At 38.4% G+C, this 24,574-nt stretch overlaps 1 protein-coding gene across 2 annotated transcripts in view; it reads right to left on the reverse strand.

The window, feature by feature from the left end:
* Window positions 1-24,574, reverse strand: part of cacna1ba (calcium channel, voltage-dependent, N type, alpha 1B subunit, a) — a 566,885-nt gene that overhangs the window by 361,728 nt on the left and 180,583 nt on the right. For both annotated transcript variants that reach the window (XM_059638405.1, XM_059638404.1), the window contains exon 4: window positions 3,475-3,566. In XM_059638405.1, the coding sequence (XP_059494388.1) occupies window positions 3,475-3,566 (92 nt within the window). The remainder of the gene's footprint in view (window positions 1-3,474; window positions 3,567-24,574) is intronic.

Consider the following 24,574-nt stretch of genomic DNA (forward strand, 5'->3'; position numbering starts at 1 on the left):
GTCTGATGCTCTAGACTGCACTCCTGGAATCTCTCTATATCTCCCCTTTGAGGACATTCCTTAAAATCTTCCTCTTTGACCAAGTTTTCGGTCAATTGTTCCACTAACTCATGTGGCTTGGTCTTAGTTTAATTCAATAAAGCTCCTTTGAAACATGTTGGGCAATTTCAAAGCTACTAAACAAATGTAATAACAAGGTGTAGAGCTGGATGAACACAGCAGGCCATGTAGCATCAGAAGAGCAGGAAGACTGATGTTTCGGGCCTAGACCCTTCTTCAGAAATTTTCAGCCTTCCTGCTCCTCTGATACTGCATGGCCTACTGTGTTCAACCAGCTCTACACCTTGTCATCTCAGATTCTCCAGCATCTGCAGTTCCTACTATCTCCCATACAAATGTAATGTTATGGTTGTTGTTGCGGAAAGCAATGCAAGTGAAACTGGGGAGGGTTCCATCAATTATACACTACCTATTCACCTCTGAGCCCAAATCCATATTCACCCCTGAGTATGTGGAATGAAGCTGTTCCAAGCCTGGGTAGTTTTCAATTATTTCCTGAGGGCCATTAGAAGTAATTATAAATGTTAGCACACATGCGTTGTCAGCCAAAATGTCATTGTTCAATGCATTCGTAGTTATTACCTAAGCCACATTGCTGGCAGTTACATAGAGGAAACAAGCTATGTATTATTTTATCCTTTCTCAGAACCAAATAACATTTTCAAACATAGACCCAACACACTCCCATGCATTAGACAGGTTTTCGACACTCTAGTGAAGTAGTGTGAACAGATGGCGATCTCCTGGGCTCTGTCTAGAGATGCTGTCTCAAATTCTAACATTGGAAGTGCTGGCTTGTGGTAACAGCCAAGAAGCTGGATACAAATTAGTCTGGAGTAGCTAATCATTCAAATATATCATATTATAGGGAAAAAATTGATTCCACACAGTCCTACTGAAAAAGGTAGACCCAAAGCATAAAGAGATTGGAAGTGAAAGTTTCATTGATATTTGTCTCAACAATGAGGGCATTCCAGTTTCTCCATTTTAATTTAGAAAGCAGGCAGCAGAATGAAAAGGATGCATTCAGTAGCCACAATAAGAATTCAATTTTCAAATGATTGTACAACATACAAATGATTAGGAATTTAAATGTGACCAAAGATAGCTCTTTAAAATATATTAGGAGAGAAGGATGATATTAATGGATTTTGCATTTTTATTATCACGTGGCCATCAACATTCACAGCTCCTTCACAAATCATTTTTAACAACATGCAATTATGCATTTTGTGTGTGTGTGTGTGTGTGTGTGTGTGTGTGTGTGTGTGTTTGTGTGTGTGTGTGTGTGTGTGTGTGTGTGTGTGTGTGTGTCTGTGTTTTAGATGATTGAGAGTTTAAACACTATAGAATTAAGCATAGAAACAAAAAAAAACACTAATGGGTTATTTTTGTTTGAAAACTATTACTGATGATGAAAGGTAATGATTAATGACCACTGGAAAAATGCAGGAATGTAATGTTTTGTTACAGATTTTATCTTGATATTCTGGTGTCAAAAACAAAGAAGTATTCTTAGGGACTATAAAATAATAGCAATTCGTATTTATGTAGTGCCTTTAATGTATAAATATTGCATGGCATTTCATAGGAGCACTACCAATGTGACATTGAGTTGCATGAATAAATATTAGACTACATGATCAAATGCTTGGCCAAAAAAGTAGATTCTAAGAGTGCCCCAAGGAGGAGTGTGAGGAACACGAGTAGTGTGTGAATATTTGACATTCAGGCCTAGGGATCTGAAACCACAGCCTCGAACAGCGAAACAATTAAAGTCTGGACACTCAAGAGGCGAGAATTAGATGAGTGTAGTTAGCTAGAAGATTTGTAGAGCTGGAGAATATTATGAAGATAGGGAAGGGGCAAGGCTAAAGAAGGACTTGAAAATGAGGATGAGAATTTTAATATCAAGACATTGCTTGATAGAGAACCTAGAATCCCACAAGTTGACTTATACTGTTCTACAGGAAAAATAGAGTCATTCACCAATGGGTCAAACAATTCTATTAACTGCTCAAAACAACAACTTATCCTTATTTATTGTATTAAATCTAGTAAAACACGCCAAGGTGTTTCATGAGAATATTATCAAACAACACCTGACTGGGACCTACCTACATGAGTAGATATGAAGCAGATTATTCAAAAAGATTTTAGGGAGGTTTAGAAAGATTTTAAAAAGGTTTAAGGAAGCTTTGTCAAGGATGCAAGAGAGGCAGAGAGAAAACTTTAGGGAAATAATCCCAGAGTTGAGGGCATAGGTAGCTGAAGGCATCATTATGAATGTGGAGCAATTAAAACGTGGGATGTACAGGTCAGAGTTAGATGAAAGCAGATATCTCTGAGGGTTGAAGAATGCAGGAGATTACAGAGATATGGAGAGAGTGGCCATGGAGGGATTTTTTAAAAATCCCTTGAAAAAGGGTAAGAGTTTTAAAATCAAGGCTTTGTTGATCAAGAGCCAATGTAAGCCAGAGAACACAGGGGTTTTGCGTAACTGGATAGATACAGGCACCAGTGTTTTGCAGGACTTCAGGTTTGCAGAGCATACAATATGGAAGATGAATGATAATGTATTGAACAATCAAGCCTAAAATTAACAAAGATAACAAGGTGTAGAGCTGGATGAACACAGCAGGCCAAGCAGCATCAGAGGAGCAGGAAGGCTGAATTTTCAGGCCTAGACCCTTCTTCTGAAGAAGGATCAGAAGAAGGGTCTAGGCCTGAAAAGTCAGCCTTCCTACTTCTCTGATGCTGCTTGGCCTGCTGTGTTCATTCAGCTCTACACCTTGTTATCTCAGATTCTCCAGCATCTGCAGTTTCGCCTCTCTCTTATTAACAAATGTATGTGAGAACTTTTCAGCAGTAAATGATCAAAGACAGAGACAATATCAGGCAATGCTAGGCAGGAGGAAGTACACAGTCTTAGTAAGGTATGGATTTGTGATCAGAAGTTCATCTTGGGAGTCAATCATGTCACCAAATTTGCAAACAGCTTTAATCCCAGACTGTAGTGTTTCACCAAAAATCTATTGATTTGGTCCTCCCAATATCTAATAGGAAAATGTTTCAGCTTATTTAATATTGAATATGGGATACACAGTCTTTTGATTTAGCAAGGTGGGGAGGGGTTCCAAAAATTGGTGAAGTACAGCTCAACGTTCTCAATCTACATGTGAAAACAAATGATTCGGTTTTGGAGGATATTACTGAGGGGAAGTGTGCAGCCATGAAATTGGAGGGGATCAAGGAGAAATTCCACTAGACAGATTCTACAGCTGTATTTGATGCACATGTTTTGTTAACGTGAATAATGAAGTATATAAAAGTGTTCGTATAGAACCTATAACACTAGTTCTTAGACAGATAAAATTAATTTTAAAAATAACGGAAGCTAATTGTTCAACGTACTTGGAATTCCTGATACAAGTTTCAATGGCCGCAGAACTCGGACAGCCCTCAACGTTCTCAGATCAAAGTCTGTTCCAACAGTGGCTAAAATCCTGCACAAAGATAAAGATTGGAATATTAACTTCTCTGTAAAATCATCACAAAAAAAACAAAATTAGCCTGAAGTATACACAGTACTTAAATACATCATTGTACTTAAAAAGAACAGAACGGCATTTACAAATTTTGATCAATTTATTCAATTTTTTTAATGTTTGATGGATCTTTTATGTTGATTTCTGCTGGGTATGTACAGTTTTACAATAACAAACATGCCAATTAGGTAATGGCTTGCTACATCTCAATCCATTATACGCTCAATCCTTATGAGAGATCAAGACAAAGTGGGGGAGGGAAGAGAGCAAGAGAAAAGCTGCTTGAATATATCTTTCAAGCCATGCTTGTGAAAAGTTCACAAGTTCTGACTGGCTGCCAGAAAGATTAATATTTTCTCACTGAGTCGGTTTAGCAGACATTCTTGACGAATTTGATAAGTTCACATGAGGGTGCTGTTGATACAAAATCAATGTAAAAATGCCAAGTGACTTTGGGAGTGGAATTCGTCCTCAGCAATAGTTAAGCATGTTCTATTTCAGGAAAATAATTGGTTATGGCTGGATCTGGACCAAATGCCTACATACTTTTACATTTAATTGTTTGGTAGTACAAAGCTTTAAGTATTACCAATTCACAAGAATATCAGTTTGAGGGCAAACCACTGCTTATTTTGTATGAAAAAACAATGCTGATTCTTTGAAAAATTGAGTCTCGTAGACCCATTGCCATAGACAATGCACGAGTCAATGTTAACGGACAGATAGGTAACAGGCTTTGTTCAAATTTTAAACCAACCAGATTGGTTCTGAAACTTAAACAAAACCTGACAGTTAACTGCCAGTTATCATTAGCAGGTGTATTTTCCATGGCAATGTCTCTACTCATAAGTTCCAATTGCCAACAATCAGCAATCACTTCTCATATAGGACAAATGATAGTTTCTCATTACATTGATGTTCTTGCAAATTGCCTTAACGAGTTCAAATATAAAGCTTTAAAAATATGTCTTTTTTCTGTAAATGTTTTCATTTATTTACAGGGCTATACTTTACAAACTGATACAATAACAAGTGTATTTGTATAAGGCTCAAATGAATACTCATCACTTACATATGCTTAGGTATCGGCAATCAACACAATATGCAAAGTGAATAACACCTAGTGAATTTTAAGCCCTTGTTACTGCTGTTTTTTGTTCAAAACTTCAGTGGAAAATAAGATCAGGCACAGTATATAACAGGCTGCTTATTCACTTTAAGTTTGTGATGCTTATATCCTTGAAACCTCTCAGGATCCTGCTTTGTTTCAAGGCCCAAATGCCTTAATGGTTATTGGGAGATAAGAGCTAACCACTGAAGCTATGGCTGCTGACTCTGCTATGCAAGCTCCTCACGATGGCTACGAGTAGATACAATGCAGTCTATTCTACAACTGGGGCCGTCATGGAGTAGGTAATAAGCCTCCTAAAGATGGGATTCCAAAGCTTTGATTAGCCTGGGGCAGGTGGCGTTAGAGTATAGTGTGACTCTTAATCCTTGCATGCTGTGATCTGCACAAATGGAGCAGGCTAAGAGGAAATATGATAAATACTGAAGAACTAAGAGCGATGCAGTAGTCTTCCGAGGATGAAAATAAGGGTATTGTGCAGAACAAACATCCACTTTAGCATGATAGGACAATGCAGCACAGGCATTAGCAGTAAGATAGCACCTAAATTACATCTATGTCCAGTAGATACAAGTTGGGTGCAGTGATCATTCATTGACAGTAAGTTTGTCATTGCTTGAAAGTACAGCAATCCTTTTAGTCCCCAGAGGTGATGCAGTTCTATCTGTACATTTTTCCTTTGCTGTTGCTCAGCAAAATGTACTGCTTCAACTATTTGGAGGCTTTCCAACATGTGACGCTCCCACATTGAACAGTGAGAAGATGTAATGCTACACTGAGCATTAGATCCGATTCTAACATGGTAAGGCACTAAGGACAGATGGCTGTGCAACTTGATTCTTGTAGCTGCAGTTACAAAGACAGCCAACCAGATAAAAGATGTTGTAAAATTGAAGTACATTTATAATTGTGAGGTTCTATTTACATATGAAGTGTCGCCTATGTATCTTCAGAAGTTTAACTTGCCAGTTTCCCTTCCACCGCATGGACTGTGATGAGCTCTTTGTGGATGGACCAGGTGCACAGTGGGGCTTTCAATATAATATTCAAATGTCCCCATTTCTGAAAAAGGGTCCCAACCCAAAGCATCAGCTTTCCTGCCCCTCTAACGCTGCCTGACCTGCGATGTTCCTCCAGCTCCACAATGTGTTCTCTCTTATTTGGATTGTGTCCCTTCTTTAAAAGAGCTGTTCACTAGTCTCACCCTTCTGCCTGGCTGTTTGTGGCTCATGTGATCATGCTTTAAGTTACAAGGTTGTAGGCTCAAGACCCACATCAGTTCTCCAGTGTACTATTGAGGGAAATGTTTACAGTTCCACCTTTTGGATAGGACACATATGGGGTACCAGCTTCTGCTCAGGTGAATGCAAGAGATTCCATGGCACTATTTTGAAGACAAATATCCTCTGTGTTCTGGTCAAGATTGATCCCGCATACAGCAGCACAAAAAGAGATAACATTGGCTTTATCATATTGCCTGTTGAGGGGCTTTGTTGACTGCAAATTTATCTTCATGTTTCATACATTTTAATGATGACCTCACTACAATAGTAATTTGTTGACTTTGTAAAGCATTTTGAGACATCCAGTGATCACAGAAAGCATGACATAAATACAAATCTTCCCTTTTTAACACCACTCTTTGTCCAGAATCCTGCTGATTTTCCCCTCTTCAAGTACTTATTCCATTCCATTTTGAAAGTTATAATTGAATTTATTTCCACAACCCATTAAGGCAGTGCCTCCCACATTAAAGCAATTCTCTGACATCCAGTTCTTCTGTCAATAAACTGTGCAACAAGATTGTACGGAATTCTTTAAAGCACAATTGCATACTTTCTGTCAAGTGTAGTTTTGTAATGCACATTAACTTTAGAATAAAGAGAAAGGGCATTTGCAGAGTCCAGTCAGGGCTGATTGCAGGGTCCAGTCAGGGCTGGTTGCAGAGTCCAGTCAGGGCTGATTTTTATTTTGCCCATTGGATGAAAAGGAATTACTCTCCATTCCCTCCTTATAACTCCTAAAGCTGTTGGGTAACCAAAACTTTGAAAAATGACAGTGACCGTTAACAGTTAATCAAATTTGTACATAGTGTAGTTATTGACAAAGCAGAGTGGCCTCTACAGAAAAGATAAATGAGAAAATCTCTGACTCCTGAACCTGTGCAAATCCAGGTCAGATGTCTTCCATTACAATGCTGAAACTACGTATAATTTTTCACATTTAAAAGGATTCTTTTCATACATGTTAAATACCCAGTTCACTTCATTTCTTGTACTAGAGCTGAATCTCACCATTCCTTTGGTCAAATCTAGCATTTTGGCTTTGAGTTGAATATGAAATACAAATCTTACAAATTAACCATGGAAATATCAGATGTCAAGTCAACACAAACCCTAATAGATCCTAGGTAGTGTGAATGGAAACATTTAACTTTCAGCTTAATCTGATGCATATGTTGTATCTCAGATAGCCATACATCCATAATACTTCATTCATTCATTGGGAGAATTGTGGCAAAAATGGCTAGGGCAATATAGGATACAGGATGAAGCAACAATTACATTAAGTATCAGTTTCCACGGGGATACAAGTTTTTAATCTTTTGGTGCATCACCAATGGATTTTTTACTCGAGTTTCAATTCTCACCACATCATAGCCTATCTCTGAGCTGCAAGTGAACAAGCAAGACAGTAAGTATCAATCCTACATGCTCTATTTCTCCTTAAATCTCTATTCAGCACCTCTCTTTGCAATCTGGGATCAGGCTATATGTGAAATCATGGTCAGAAACCATAATTCGACTCTCTCAGACAGTCTCTTGAGTCCCAGGTTCATGTCTTCTCCTCCAAGGTTATAGGTCTCAGGACAACCAACACAGTCCAATGCTTGATTTACACACTCTGCTCCCACTAGGGCCAGTGGTGTTTGAAGAGGCGGATGGGTCAGATGCTTGGGTTTCTACCCATTCCTTTCACTCTTCACACTTTTCTCGACCCGGAATTGTCAGAGGTGTACAAAACAGATGGCACTTTTGCAGATGTTTCTTTGCCAGTTTGGGTAGTCTTTGGCTAGACATTGCTCTTAAAAAAGTGGGGATGTTGCATTTTTTCATAGAGACTTTGAGGACATCTTTGTCGATTATTTTGCCATCCTGGTAATTGCTTGCTGTGATGAAGCTCATGGTAAAGAGCTTATTTTGGAATAACAAGGTGTAGTGCTGGATGTGCATAGCAGGTCAAGCAGCATCAGTGGAGCAGGAAAGCAGAAAGAAAGTTTCGGGTCAAGACTCTTCTTCGGATATCGGGGAGGGGAAGGGGGTTCTGAAATAAATAGGGAGAGGGGGGAGGCAGATGGAAGATGGGTAGAGGAGAAGATAGGTAGAGAGGAGACAGACAGGTCAAAGAGGCAGGGTTGGAGCCGGTAAAGGTGAGTGTAGGTGGGGAGTTGAGGAGCTATATAGGACCTATCCCCTCCCTAACTCCCCACCTAAACTCACCTTTAGTGGCTCCATCCCTGCCTCTTTGACCTGTCTCTCCTCTCTACCTATCTTCTCCCCTATCCATCTTCTATGTGCCTCCCCCTCTCTCCCTATTTATTTCAGAACCCCCTTCCCCTCCCCCATTTCTGAAGAAGAGGCTAGGCCTGAGACGTCAGCTTTCCTGGTCCTCTGATGCTGCTTGGCCTGCTGTGTTCATCCAGCTCTACACCTCGTTATCTTTGATTTTTCTGCACATTTTTCTTGTTATCCAGGCAAGAGATACTATTGGGTCTTTATAAAAATCTTGAATTAAGAGTGGCACGTACTATATTGACAGTACATTTTAGGTCAGAAATTAAATGTTTAGAAAGAACATGACACAGAATAAAAAGGATTCTGCCTAATTGAAAGGAAACAGATAGAAAGACAGGTTGCAGGACAATGTAAGAGAAGCTTTTGAAATTTTGAAAGGATAGTTTAGGGCCAATAGAACCAGATTATTTGCAGAAGCTGGGATATCAAGAATGAGAGACCGTAGATAGAACATTGAACACGATAAATTTAGAGAACAGGGTATGAGAATCTTCACAGGCAGTTGTCGAAGGTGTGGAATTTACTTTTAAAGTTTTTAATCGAGGCAAAAAAATGTTCACATGGAAGAACAGATTGGATAAGTATTGAGAGAAAATGGGTTGAAGAGATCGAGAAACCAGGTAGATCAATATGATTAGAACTATTAGTTTACACGGAGAGTTTACAAGAAATGTTGACACAATTGATGGGCAGGATGATCAATTTCTGTGTAATTCCATGCAGATGCCAGTAACGACTCTGTCTAATAGGGAATTTAGATTAATTATTTCAAAGCTTTCGGAAATGTTGATATCCTCTAAATCAAACAGTGTACCGATTTATTTGCTATCTCACTCTTTCTTCCTTCATCACAAAAAGGAAACATAAAATTTCATCTAATGGCAAGCTATGTGTGAAGAAATCTTCATGGATTCTGTGTGCTACAGCTAGTCATTTTTTTGTACAGAGTGCATTGCTGAAAAGAAATATTTACTAAAACTTTTCATTTACCACTTATCAGAACAATTTGCAAGAAGACCAATGTAAAGGGAAGGCAACATCTTTATGAGGAGGAAGTACTGATTCATTTGCAGGTAGACTCTGATTGGTAGATGCATTGCCATGGAGAATGCAACAGTTAGACGATGACCAATAATTAAACACCAAATCTTTAAAATTAAATCAAACTGCTCAAAAACATTAAGTCATTTTCCTTTGATATTGCTCCACCTGTGTCATCTGTATGAATAATCACAGCAGCCATAATCAGATTTAAATTGTTTCTCCTATTTCTTACTGAAATGATGTTCAACATGTTACTTGAATTCTTGACATTGTAAATATTGAAGAGTGTTTCAAGACCTTGGTAACTCTTTTTTATAAACACTGAATTATCTCTTCCTTCTCAATTCCCCAATGTTCAAGCTCCAAAAGTAAAAGAAACGTAATCCAAAAATTATCAGGAAGCCATGTTAAGTTCCCAGTAGGCATCAATGGAGATTGTTGTAAAGGCCTTTTACATCTCAAGAAGTAATAACTGATTCTAAAGCAATTGGCTAATTCTTTGAAAAAGTGTATTGAGGTGCATGTTTTACCTCCCCACCCCTCCACTGTCCAATATTTTGTTTTGTTTTTGGAAGGTAAACACACCTGTGGATTTGTTTATTACTTACTTCCACGCATTAATTAATGATTATATCAAAATGCCTGAGTAAAAAAATCATACTGTAAACCAGTGACAATATAAAGGGAAGCTCAAAAGATCCTATTGGCATAAATGGTTTGGGAAACAGCTGCTATGGTAATAAAGTCTCAGGGTTTGAATACCCTGAAAGTGAGATGATGTTTAATGAATATAGCATGCTTCCAATAGATACTTTGCTAATAATCCAACTAAGACAGTAAACTATTCATACCGCTTGAAATAAGTCAATTGTGTGCTAATCTAATGAAACATTAAGGATATTAAAACATCTCAAAGGTGTATTTGGTGCTGATAACATGTAGCGTGGAGAAAATTGAGCCATCTGGTTGGGACAATTAGATTAGATCCCCTACAGTGTGGAAACAGGCCCTTCAGCCCAACAAGTCCACACTGCCCCTTGAAGCATCCCACCCAGACCTATAACCCACACAACCCTGAACATTACAGGCAATTTAGCATGGCTGTTCCACCTAGCCTGCACATCTTTGGACTGTGGGAGGAAACCAGAGCACCCGGAGGAAAACCACGCAGACACGGGGAGAATGTGCAAACTCCACACAGACAGTCGCCCGAGGCTAGAATCGAACCCGGGTCCCTGGTGCTGTGAGGCTGCAGTGCTCACCACTGAGCCACCGTGCTGCCCCAATTGATTTGCTGGATCAATTCTCTCATTCCATACAAGGCAATTATATATACCAAACTACTGATAGGGGCTCTCGTGGCACTGTGAATAGCTGGAGCAGTTAGGGAAAGTATGTATTTTAACAAGTCTGAACAGGTAGTTTCAAAATATCTATCCCACTCCTGCTAATATTCCAAGTGATTTTAAGGGTCTTGTGGTGCAGTGATTAGTGTTCCCTACCTCTCAGCCAGAAAGTCAGTTTTCAAATCTAAAGTGTGTTAGAATACATGGGCAAAGAGGTAAATTTTTCCTTATGTACTGAAATCCTTGTGCCAACTCTGGAAATTACTCAATAAAAGCAAAATACTGTGGATGCTGGAGGTCTGAAATAAGAAGAGAATGTGCTGGAGAAAGTCACCAAATCTGGCAGCATGTGTTGAGAGAGGAACAGATTTATTATTATAAGTCTGATATGACCCTACTTCAGATTGTTAACTCTGTCTCTCTCTCCATGCATGTTTCTTGCTTGCTCAGTTTCCCCAGCACTTTCTGATTTTATTACTGGAAGTTACTTATTTAAATCTCCAAATGCATTGAACATGCTTGTGGCTCTTTACTGCTGCCAATCTCCAGAATTTAGATTATTGATTCCACGTTTGCTTTTAGTCAATTTTCCTTTGGAGTGAAACAGTCTACAATTACATTCTCATTATGGAAAGTAATGCACAGTAGAGCAAGGTCAACACGTATATACTAGGCTTACCAATGCAAAGTGAATTTTAAGTCATCATGCACAGTGTTACCAGGAATAATTTTTACAACTAATGCAAAATACAGAATAACATGACTAGCACTGTATGGCTTTGTGGTGTTCCAATAGCAGCAAGCAGAAATTTTGTGAAAGCGATACTTGATTTCTGTCACTCATATTCTGAAATCAATATACTTTAACAAGCTTGAAGTAAACACAGAAAAATTAGGCAGAATTACTCTGTTGCTATGGTTCCACTTTCTGAAACAATTTGGTTACTAATAGTAAGTCCCTGACAATTAATGTAAGGTTTCTGACACCATCATATTGAACTTTTCTTTGCTTTCTAAGTGATGAGATCCCAGTTGAGAAATCATATTACTTCAGAGTCATCAATCTGTCGTTACACATTCTACCCTCCTCCTCCAGATGAGAGAACACGAGCATCACCTGCCAGGAAAGCACTGAGAGGAACTGAAGACGCCTGTAAGCAGCAGCCATTACACTTCAGTGAGAAAGATAAAATAGGCAGATTCTGTAAATGGTAGCACACATCTTACAAACAGTGTCATGTCTGCTCCACTTGAAAGATTCCTGGCAAAGCTGCACGAGCAGAAATGAAGCCCTGTCACTGCATTCTTGTTGTTTTTAACCTTGGTGCTGCAGATTTGTCATACCATGAACTGTGCGTTTGTGAACGCTAACTGAGAAGGAACCACAAGTAACTTGTATTTTCCTCTCAAAATACTTAAAAGTGTTCTTAATAAAAGAGCTATGTCTACCAAAACTAAGAATCAAGACAAACTAATGTAATCTGGCCTTCCCTAACCATCAAATTTGCTGAGACAAGATGGTATTGTTGTAACCAAGTCTCCAAATCCAAACTTAGCAGAGACAATGGGTAACAAGTATCAATGCCATGGGCAATTAAATATAGTTGCAATTCCTGATCAGTTTAATTGGGAATTGATAACTACAAAGCAGAGTGGATCCAGTGCATCACATTTTATTTCTGATATTTATTCCCAAATTCGTATAATTTATGTTCTTGTTCTTCTTACTTTCTTCTGCCCTTTTGAGTTTGAAACCCTTTCTATAGGAGAAAGGTTGCAAGTTATTGCATTTTATTTTTCTTTATTGGCTCAAATCTTGGAAAATAAGAGTGAGATCATGGTGCCTGCCAGTATTAATGCACAAGAACTTGAGAAATGTGTGATGAGAGATACTCCACTGGTTGCAACTTCCTACAAATTATTGAGCTACTTGGTCCACTTTGTCTTTGAAAAAAAACAGACGTTCACTGTCCATCTTCCCCAGAAGTGAAATTGCTCTGTAAAGACGACAGTCACCTTTAGAGCTTTTTGTTTGCTGATGGGATGGCGAAATTGCTGACTAAGTCAGCAGTTATTGCCCATCCCTAATTGCCCTGAAAAGGTGGTGGTCAGCTGCCCTTTTGAACTGCCACAGCTGAAAACTTGGGCTGTTGAGACAACCACAATGCTGGTAGGAAAGGAGTTCCAGGATTCTGGCCTAGCTATAGTGAGGGAGACACAATTTAGGCCCAGGTCAGGATAGTGAGTGGTCTGGAGGGGAATTGCAGGTGGTGGTGTTCCTTTGTATCTGTTACACTTGTCTTGCTAGAAGGTAGTAGTCATGTGTTTGGAAAGAGCTGACTAAGCAGCCTTGGGGAGTTGTTACAATTCGTCTTCTAAGTGCTACACACTGCTGTCATTGTGTGTCTGTGGTAAGGGGAGTGAAAGTTGAATGTACTGGATGAGAGCCAACTAAGTAGGCTGCTTCATCTTGTGTGAAGCCTCTACGGTGTTGTTGAGTAAATGGAAAGGATTCTTTCATACTTGTCATTTATGCCATGTAGATAGTGGACAGGAAGTGAGTTATTCACCACAGACGTCTTAGCCTCTGATCTGTCCTTTTTGTCACAATGTGTATGTGGCTGGTCCAGTTCAATTCCTGTCCCCCAGATTGTTAATAGTGCGGGATTTAGTGATGGTAGTGCCTTGAACATTAGGGAGCTTTGGTCACATTCTCTCAGTCATTGCCTGGCATTTGTATATCTCAAATATTATTTGCCACTTACTAGCTGAAGCCTGGATATTGTCTAAGTCTTGTTGCAAATTGGCACAGGCTGCTTCCTGATCTGAGTCACCTTAAATGGTGCTGAGCATTGTGTAAATCATCAGTGAATATCTGATTTCTGCTCTAATGATGGAAGGAAGGTAATTGATGAAGCAATTAAACATGACTGGGCTTTGGACACTGTGCTGAGAAACTGCACAAAAACTTTGGATCTGAGATGATCAAACGCCAACAATCACAACCCTTTTCTTTCGTACTGGGTGCGATGTCAAGCAATGGAGGAATTTCCCACAATTCCCATTGACTTTGGTTTTATTAGGGTCCCTTAATGCCATACTCAATGTTGCCTTGGTATTAGGGGTGGTAACTCTCACCACATATTTCATTTTGTAGGTTCCTGATTAATTATGTAGTTTACAGTTCTGCCAAAATCATCGAACGCATCACACTTCAGTGTGGTAAGGCACTCAATAAATGCAATTATCTCTATAACCAAGAAGAACTGGAACTCCATATCAAAAAAATAAAGTAATTATTTTTAACAAAATTTTACTTCTGGGGAGATACATTTTAATGTTGGAATTGGTAATGATGCTGGTGTCATCTCTACATTAACTCAAGACGGCACTCTAAGGCAGATTATATCCCTTGATATAATTGTCACATTGCTCAATCATTATACAAATAATATTCAATGTTTATTTGTTAAACTTCAAAATAGAAGTTTGATAATGAATCTGGAATATCCCCTGTGTAAAACAAAATCGGGCAAATGCATTTGGTAAAGAGCTTTTCTTAAGATAATAAAGTCCCATTAAACATCAAGGGGAAAGAAAACTGGCAGATATTTTAATTTGCAGGATTTAATTAAAAGAGTGTAGATCTGTTATTTTGTATATCTAGACTGTACAAGTGATGAAGCACATGGCAAAGTAATTTGGAACAAAAACAAAGTTGTAAGAAAAGCTCAGCAGGTCTGGCAGCATCTGTGGAGGAGAAAACAGAGTTAACGTTTCAGGTCCGGTCAGGAAGAACTGAGGAAGGGTCACCGGACCCGAAATGTTAACTGTTTTCTCATCCACAGATGCTGCCAGACCTGCTGAGCTTTTCCAGCAACTTTGTTTTTGTTCCTGATTTACAGCATCCACAGTTTTTTTTGGGTTTTAGTTAGTGGCAACATAATTTAATGGGGCAATTTAATAGCCACTACAACAAAATTGTTCTTTTGAATGCCCATCGTCCATGTGACCTTTAACAGTAAAAGCTCACTTCAATGACTCCTTGTTCCTCGAACTGCAAAATCCCATAAGCCTTATTTATTTCATTTTTGGAACAAAAAGAACTGATACAAGCAATGTGCAAGGGTGATAGCTCAAAGACATATAACCTATTGTTCGGAGTAATTGACGCTGTTTGTTCCCCAGTGCTTTTTCTTCGTGTCTACCTCCATGTCCAAAAAACACATCATTTCTATACCAAAGTATAAAAATTTTCCTTGATCTCAACAGGCTTCAGCTTAGATCACACGGGGCCATCCCTGGGGATAGTCAACATGATCATCATCCTTCCTATCCAAGATGTTCTATTTTACTTCAGTGAAATATTATATTTTAAAAACTAATGTAAAAATTCCACATTTCTAACAGCTAATGGAGCAGTACGATGGCAACTGATGTCAGGTTCTCGAGAGTTTGAGCTCTTTAATCAAATTGTTCTGCCTGGACACTGAGGAATTGAGGTGTAATCCACAATACACATCACACATAGAGAGACTGGGAGGATTTTTGACCAGGTTGTATTTCCCCCCTAGCAAATGTGGACTAAATACAAAATATTGTTAAACTTGGTTTGGAATTGGACTATTTGATGATCTCTGTAAATAAAGTTATCTGCTTGAACCAGAGTTTCTGACTGCAGACAACCAGGTTGTAACACAGCAGAAGGAGATTTAAGCCTGGAAATTATAATCAGACAACATTATGGTTTAAACACTAGTGGTGTGGGTAGCAAATCTATTTGTCCACTGTTTTAACATTAAAATAGGGATCAATTGGATTTTGATATAAATAAGTAAAATGCAATATGAGGGACAATGTCATTTGTAGGATTTGCTAGCTTATAATCAAGGGCATTTTTCTGCACTTCAGTTGTTGTTATCAAATGTATAACTCATTAACAATCATTTTTGAATGGTATTTTTAAATATTTACAAAATGCATCATCAATTGACAGTTGACATGCCAAAATGGAAAATGAAAAATTACATCTCCAGGTTCTATGCCTGTAACTCCATGATACTGAAGTTTCTGAACCTTACATAAGGTTCCAATTTCACCTAATTGCATCTTAGCAACCAATACCTCAGAGCTCTGTTATTCTTTTATGAGTCAGCATTTAAATGTCAGGTAAGCTCCCCATGGTAACAAATTTTATTCAGCTTTCCCAAGACAGTTCAGCACTGAATTCAGATTTTGTGTTCAAATGTAGAGTCTCCACTAGAAAAATGAATCTATACTTTTTCATATACTCAACAAAGTAGTGAATATCTTCACCACTTCCTATTTTTCCTAATGTGTTTTTAATTATCAGGTATATAAATCATATTTAACTACAATGTAACTGGGAAACTTTATTCCTTTAGTTCTACAACTCAAGTATTACTGTGCCACCAGTTATTGCCCTTGGTCAAACGTCACTGCTATCTTTACTCTGTCAATTTTACAGAGTCCCACCCTATCAATGCAATCAAGAAATGTCAGCCAGAAACTGCAAAAAAATTTAATAACAATGCATACAATAATGGTCTACATTATGCAAAATGTCATAGTTGAACACAAGCAACCCTATCTCAAGATTTTAATGGTCAAATTTTAGACTCCTAATTTGTGCCGTCAGGAATCCCATTGTTGACTTGTCTCATACATAAGCTACTCTTGTTAAATACATATACAGTTTTGCTAATAATCACTAGGCTTCTCACATAGTCTTTGTTCCACTCTTATTTCAGTGAGATCCTGCCAATGTTTTTTGTACGCTGTTGCAGTGAGCTTAGACCTCAGCACAGAATTGCTCAAATCACTATTTAAATATCTCCAGCTGACTGACAATTATAATTGTCTAATGTGCCAGATGTCATAATGTCAAATCTGACCCTGCAGTAGTACATCATAATAAGCTGCAATTACTTGTGTGCGTGTGAGTGTGTTTTTTTTGCTTTTGATTTGCATAAATTTCCACTTATCATTTTCATAGGTCCAAACTGACAGAAATTGTCTCACATCAGTTAGCTAATCCCTCAGGATAGTTTTTAAAATGGCAACCTCCAGCTCTTCAAAATATAGCATTCATAATTCAGAATGGCTGCAGACAATTGATTCTTATAATCACTGAAAGGTCAGAGAAAATAAAGTAGATAATGCTGAAAGGCATGGGAAATAAAATCATGATACTCTGATTCACTGTTCCTTCATGTTTTCAATTAAACCTGTTGCATTGATGCCATATGCTAAGTACGGTTTTTGCAGAAACACTGAAACAAAGACACAGGATTCCTGAGAGTCATTATTTGGTTACAGTTCCAGCTTCAAGTTTTAATATTCACCAAGGAACCCAAGGGGTTCTCAACTCAATAAGCTCTACTGCACTGATGATCTTAATAGTGAGCCCAACAACCAGCAATACTTCCTCCTTCCACATTCAGTACTCAACTGGTAAGCTATTCTGTCCTTGCCAGTTCTGTTTTGAGAATAAATTGTGTAAAAAGAAGAAAGCATTTTATACGTGCATGATCTAAATGTTTATCAACACTCAAAACTTCCTGCTAAATCATGCTTTGCCAGTGCAAGGTTTATAAGAATGCAGAGAACACACGAGTGAGATGATGAATGAACAGGAAATTGCTTTTTGTTGATCTCTTAGCATTTCATAACCTGCCTCACGCAGAGAGCCAATTAAAGACCTTTCTTTCTCTTATGGTCTGACTCATACCAATATGCAATCAAATTCTCTATATCACAGGATAATACACATTTTTGATTGGCAAATAGAACTGACAAATATATGAAGAAATCATGAGTAAACTGACTATTGTTAATCTTGCCACTATATATTTTCTTACTAATTTTAGTCCCCTAATTGTCTCTGAAGGAATTAATTATTCTGGCTGCCCCTAGAGGCAGCAGTACTTCCCAACGTGAGATACTTCACAGCAATGTGCTCTGAACTGAGTGCTCACTTCTTTCATGGGGAAACTTGACCATTGTGCAACAATTGGAAATTAACTCAGAATACTTTGGCACACAGGGGAGGTGATGGCTTCGTTGTATTATCAGTAGACTGTTAATCCAGAGACCCAGGTAATGTTCTGGGCACCTGGGTTCAAATTCCAGCCACAGCAGAAGGAGGAATTTGAATTCAATAAAAACCTGAAATTAATGATGACCATGAATCAATTTTTAATTGTCAGAAAAAGCCCATCTTATTCACTCATGTTTTTTGAAGGAAAGAAATTGCCATCTTTAGCTAGTTTGGCCTACATTTAATTTCGGACTCACAGCAATTCGTTGACTCCAAACTGACTTCTGGGCGATTAGGAATGGGTAGTGAATGCTAGCTTAGCCAGTGACACCCTCATCTGTGAATGAATAAAACACTATATATAAGGATACATATATTATACACACACTACCATTTCCCACAGCAAGCCAAGTACATTTTACACCTGTGACATTTTTCAGATGAGTAACATTTTGGACGGCATCTTTAAACTTAAGGCAAAATGAAAAATGTCATGTCACCTGTACTGCAGTATGCCTGACAACTGATCTGGGTCACAGGTCAATTACATATTCAAGAAAGGCCTACATTATTTTACTGGGAAGGAGTTGCAGATTCAAAATTGGAAGCAATTGCAAATAGTTATGATGCCAATGGACAAACCACGGGTCTCCAAATCTAAGGGAATTTGTTAAAATGTCAGGTTACAAAAGTGTATGCCTTGAACCATCTGTCTGATTCTCAAATACGATAAATTTGAAGCATAAAGATGAGCTAATCAGCATTTCAACTTATATGAAAGGTACACTTTGCCATAGAGAAGGCTGCAGAGAAAGACATTATAAAGTCCTTGCTGCAGCCTTTCCTAAAATATCATTATTAGATTGTGAGCCTGTCAGGATTCAAGAAAGGGAGAGTAACTATTGGTAGCACAGAATGTCGTAGTTCACCTTGAGAAATGTGAATGCGAGCTTTCACTCAGATTGGAAAGACAAAATTCATAGGTAGCTATGTCAAGGCTCAAAGAACAGCTTAGTTTTACCTAGAGAGAGATAATTACAGGATAACCCACAGCATAAATGACAGTCTGGAAATTTTTAACTCCAGAACTAAGGAAGGAAAAAGGTAAGACACTTGGGAGCTAAGAATCATTTTTCTACCAACTTTGAGAGAATTGAATATCTATGTAAATGATAGTTGCGATTGGAACAAGATTGGCCAGGTGGATCAGACTGAGTATGGGATCTCTGATTGGGACTGTTAATCTGGGCCAATCAGGGAGCCCTGGCTGACAGATATAAGTAGGAGCATCAGAGAGTCTCCTCACTCTAGTCATTGGTTCTGAGTTAGCTGGTTAGAGACCACATACCATGCACACATTAATAAATGGTGGCTTGATGATGGGATACCAGTCTCCACGGAGTTATTTCAACATTGTAGTTTTTAATCAAAAGCATCTTCAGTCTATTCATTCTAGTAACTAACTTAAAAGATGATACTTAGTCATGTCATCTATTCAGCTATGAATTGGAAGTTATAATTTCTTTCAACCTTTGAGTAAAGATTGCAAGGCAGTTGTAATGATTTGGTGCAGCTCCTTAATAATTGGAGAGTGGGTAAGAATGTTGAAAAACTACTCAATCTTGAATTTGCTTGAATGTGCAATTTTCTTTCATGCCTGCTTTCTTCTTTGAACATTCAAACTGTGTTGTATCACTTTTTTTTAATAAAGGCTACAGGGCAGAAAATGGCGTGGGTTGCATCTGGTCATCAGCAGCAAGCTTCCAGCTGCGTATTCAAGCCCCTTGTCTTGGCTCTCGGGTCCGATTTTTGAATGGTGGCCCAGAACTGGCGTTTAACACTTCATTAAAAATGCTTGGGGCCCAACTGCTGCTTTCAAGTACCCCTCGGGGCAATTTCTTTCTGGTAAGTACAGCAATGTTGAATGGACATCTGCTTCAGGAGTGGTACACCTCTTGGTTATGCACCTGAAAAGAACCTGCCCCTAACCCTTTGGGCCTGCACAAGACATTTCATAAAACATGATGAAGGAAAACAGTGTAAAATGGTTTGACACAGTGCCCACAGTTTGCCTGGACCCTACCTTAAATCAATTGCCACAGTTTTTGAGTATCTTGCCGTAGACACAGTTTACTTAAGTGTTTACGTGACATTGATTCCCACTTAATGCTGTTACTATGCAAAGATGATCTATATGCCAAATATTTTTAGGTACTTGATGCACTTTTACAATCAGAACATGGGATCCAACAGCTGTGGTACCAAAGGTATGCTATCATAATCTGCCAAACTATTCACATCCCTTTGCGTTTCACAATCTTTCATTAGGCTGCTTTCAATGGAATGAAGTGACGAACGCTCTGTGGCACTTTTTTATGGTTTCGTCCATAATAACTGTAAGGCAGTTCTGAAACCTGATGTGATTTTACCAAAGGTTGTCAGTTTGCCTTTTTTTCCTCTAATCATCTGAATGCAGGAGTTTCAATTTTTTTTTTAAAAATTGTGATTGGCAACATAGACAAACATGTGAGGAAGGAAAATAACATTTTTTTGATACAAGCAAAAGTATATTCTTGAAGACATATTACACAAGATGAGTGTTGGGAATTAATTAATATCTAAAATGTTAAATTTTATTTCAAAACAAAATCAGGACCCTTATTTGAGAAGTTGGTGTTGGGTTTTATTCACAAAGTTAATGAAGTTAAACGATTGTCAAACTTTTGCTCAATGCAAACTGTACCCAAGCTGATACGTGGGAGGGGGCCATTACACGCTAGTGAGTAAGAATTACTAAGAATGGACTTTCTGTAAGAATTCCTGTTCATGGATAAATCTTCCAAATATTTGATGTGACAAAACACTTGGGAACATGAACACATTGGTGCAGAACTCTAAGTTTCAAATTTATGAATACAGTCCCCTGATAATATTGCTGAATTGTTTTTTTTCATTGTTAAAAGAAGGTAGTGCATTGTTCCATGTGAAGTTCCTCCAGAAGAACAGGAATCAGTGGGCTATATAATTTTTCCCCAAAGCCAACACACAATATTCAAGTATGCTGCCAAAGCTGGACCTTAAAGATAAAGAGAAGGCTATCATAATAGCAAAAATCCCAGAAAATATAAAAAGCAAAAAGCAGTAATGCCTGCCATAACTTCAAGCCACAATAGACAGAGTGTCTTGAGCAAAAACAACTTGTCATGCACATCTGGTGGGATCATTCTGTTCTAGAGGAAAAACACAGGCAGCTGAAAAATACTGGTGCAAACAATTCTATTATTAACCTCAAAAACAACAACAACTTGTATCTATATAGCACTTTTAATATGGCACAACATCTCAAGGTGTTTCACAGAATACTAAGCAAAACCTGACATGGAGACACACACAAATGACCAAAAAGCCTAGTCAAAGAAATAGATTTTAAAGATCTCCATAGAGGAGAAAAGAGAGGTACAGAATCAGAGAAAATAAATCCATAGCACAAGGTCTAAACAATGGTGTAGCAATTACAATTTGGGATGTTGTAGAGGCCATAATATCCCAGAGGGTAGTGAGAATGGAAGACGTTACAAAGATTGGAAGAAGTGAGGCCATGGGTGGATTTGAGTACAAGGATGAGAATGTTAAAATAGAGGCATTGCTTCACTGGGAGCCAACGTAGGCAAACATTCATGACATGAATGATTGGGATTAGATACAACTTAAGACATGAGCAGGAGTTTTAGATGACCTCAAGGAGACAGAGGGTAGAATCGTGGAGGTCAGGCAGGCTGAGACAGAGGTGGAAATGAGTGATATTCAGAAGTAAGGATAGACATCCCCTGTGATGGCATTATCAGCTAATCAAAAGCTTATTTGGTACCCAAATGCCATGCTGCGGTTGCAAATAACCTTATTGCAGCCTCAGAAATTTCCAGGGGAAGAGACAAAGTTATTTGCTGTAGAAAATAAAATATACTGGAAATCACAGTGGGTCAAGCAGCATCTGTAGAGAGAACAAGCTAACTTTTCAAATCTAGTTGAATATAGATTGGTGATAGTCTTTTTAATTGAACTAATTTTCTTTAAAAAGAAAATCTTTGTGCCACACTCTAGGTCTAGGTAGAACAAGAGGCTCATCCACCACAGTAACAGCAATAGGTTCAGGTATTGCTGAATCTTTCAGTAGATCAATGACAACATCACAGAGACTGGAACTCAACAACTCAGGCTGAAATCAAGAGGAAGCAATACATCCTTCATTTGAACAGGCTAGGCTAGTTCACAGTGTATCAAATTTGGATATATTTTGACAGCTGAATTATTTTATTAAATTAAATCAAATTCCAGCAGCTATTGCAGATATTGTCCACAATGATTGACAACAAAAATTAAGATTAATATTGTACTGAATCATGCCACCATTAGTGTCATACTATGTAACAGCTGTCAAAAACATTTGCAATTCAATCGTAGTGTGCGATGAATGAGTAAATTTCACTTCATGCAACAAGTAGCTTCTGAGCTGGGCTAAGGTAGCTTACCTGACCCTGCCTATTCTGACTAGCAATGGTCCCTAACATCTATTTTAGATAGTGTTCACAGGTATCTGAAGATTATCTGAAGCCATGGTGGGAATATTCAAACCTCAATTGACATTTTAAGAATGTGAACAGGCTAACTGGATGAAGCAACATTAAATCTACTGATCTACGTCTCTTCTGGGATGTTAGAGGAGGACATCATGGGGGGAGGGGTGATGCCTTAAAATGTAATACAAACAACAGAGAAGTATAAAATTTGTGCAAAACCGAATGCGGCAACATTCAGCAAAGAAATCTGTTCGCTGGATTATTGGAGGTAGGTAGCACAGAAAAGAATACCATTGCCCTGGTATATTTGTGTTAGAAATTAATTGCCCCACTTTGTTACCTTCTGAGTATCAGGAGAGGTGGTTAGGGCAAAGGGCAAAGTTCAGCTAGGTCAGTTAAGATTTAATTTAATAATAAAATAAAATCCCTACAGTGCAGAAAGAGGTCATTTGATCCATATGTCTCCACCCACCCTCCTTAGAGCACCCCATCAGACTCCGACCTTATTCCTTAAACCCTGCATTTAGCATCTCCAATCCACCTAGCTTGCACATCACTGGACACTACAGAATAATTTAGCATGGCCAATCAATGTAACCTGCATATCTTTGAACTCTGGAAGGAAACCAGAGAACCAGGAGGAAACCCACATAGACACAGGGAGAACGTGCAAACTCCACACAGCCTGAGGCTGGAATCGAATCCAGGACCCTAACAAAGGTGGAACAGCAGTATTAGTTACTGAACCAAAAACTTCAATTCCAAATACATTTTGGAATTTTGTGGGGAGCTGACCTCTGGCCAGTTTAAGACTTATTTTAACCTGTAACTGTGGTCTAAAATGAGCAATAGCAGAGCAGCAACCAGCTGTGTGTCTATGGCTACTCCAGCCCACTGCACTGCCAACCTGCTACACAGTCCTGTCTACTGCACACTCATGCTCAACCTCTCGGTGTCCTGCCACTTCTAACCATGGACCTTTGCTCAATGTTCACATCCTTCCCTTTCAATAAATCCCCATTCCCACCAACTTTGCTTTGGCCATAGACTCTACAGTGAGATTGGCTTCAAACAACTATTGCAGCAGAATCCTAAACAAGTTCTAAAACAATGTCTACAACATCATAAATACATAGCAACTAGAGAAAACCATAATTCACTGTGAATTTTGTATCCACTATCATGTATTACAGATCATCTATTGGTTACGACAATTGACAGGATTCTGGAGCTCATTCTCTGTTTAGAACATTGGGAAATAATCAGGTACAAACTACAAACCTATTTCTATAATTGAGTGCTTTCAGCAAGGTAAATTTGTACACATTTATAAATTTAGCATGATAACATGCAGCTTAAAATACTGATTTATTGTTGTCAGATTCCAAGATTGATTCAGAACTTCAAACCAACATAGAACATCACTTCTAATGAGTTATCCCAGTGTTGCTGCTGCTCCTCAATACAACCGGTTCAGACACAATGATGTTTCAATCTCATGCAGTAGTAGTCAGAAACAGTTGTCATTTCCAGTGACAGAAACATAGAGCTCAATACTATAATAAAATGGTACTGGTCTCTAACCATGGGCATTTGGAAATGACTGCAGGGAGGTTGTGCTCTACAGCTCATTACAGTCAAAAGTATTCATGCACCTGTCTGAGAAACTAGACACACAGCATGACAAATAGTAGATTCTCTTTAGAAGGTAAGATACTCTTCTTGATCAAAACACGGGAAGTGGCTCGCAGCCTGAGGATGAAGACAGCAGGTGCAGATGTCATCCTCTGCAGTGATTCAAGCTGAGCTCTTCTGCTAATTGATTAGAACCCCACACTGTCAATTTTGTGATAAATGCATTGTGACTGCAAAAATGAAATTAAATTCCGAATTCCAAGCACACAAAAATGTATGTCTTAGTCTGTGGCAAACAGAAGCAAAACTTCTAATTCTGCGGTTTTGATCAGAATATATAATACTTATCGTATTTTCAGAATTGTGTCATTTTCAATAGACAACATGGAGTTGTCACTTTCTATAGGGATTCTAATCCCAGTCTGTCTGATTTTTGTCTTCAAGCACGCATTAAAGAGATAGACCATAAAACCTCTCCCGAGGTTGCTCTGTTCATTAATAGGATGTTGCATTCATTGGTATTTATTTCCATAAACTACTCCCGTGGCATTAATTGAAATGCTCATGAAATTACATCTTTTCTGAGAAGTTAGCATCGGA

This window comes from Stegostoma tigrinum, chromosome 29 (genome assembly GCF_030684315.1).
Source record: "Stegostoma tigrinum isolate sSteTig4 chromosome 29, sSteTig4.hap1, whole genome shotgun sequence".
Taxonomy (NCBI): domain Eukaryota; kingdom Metazoa; phylum Chordata; class Chondrichthyes; order Orectolobiformes; family Stegostomatidae; genus Stegostoma; species Stegostoma tigrinum.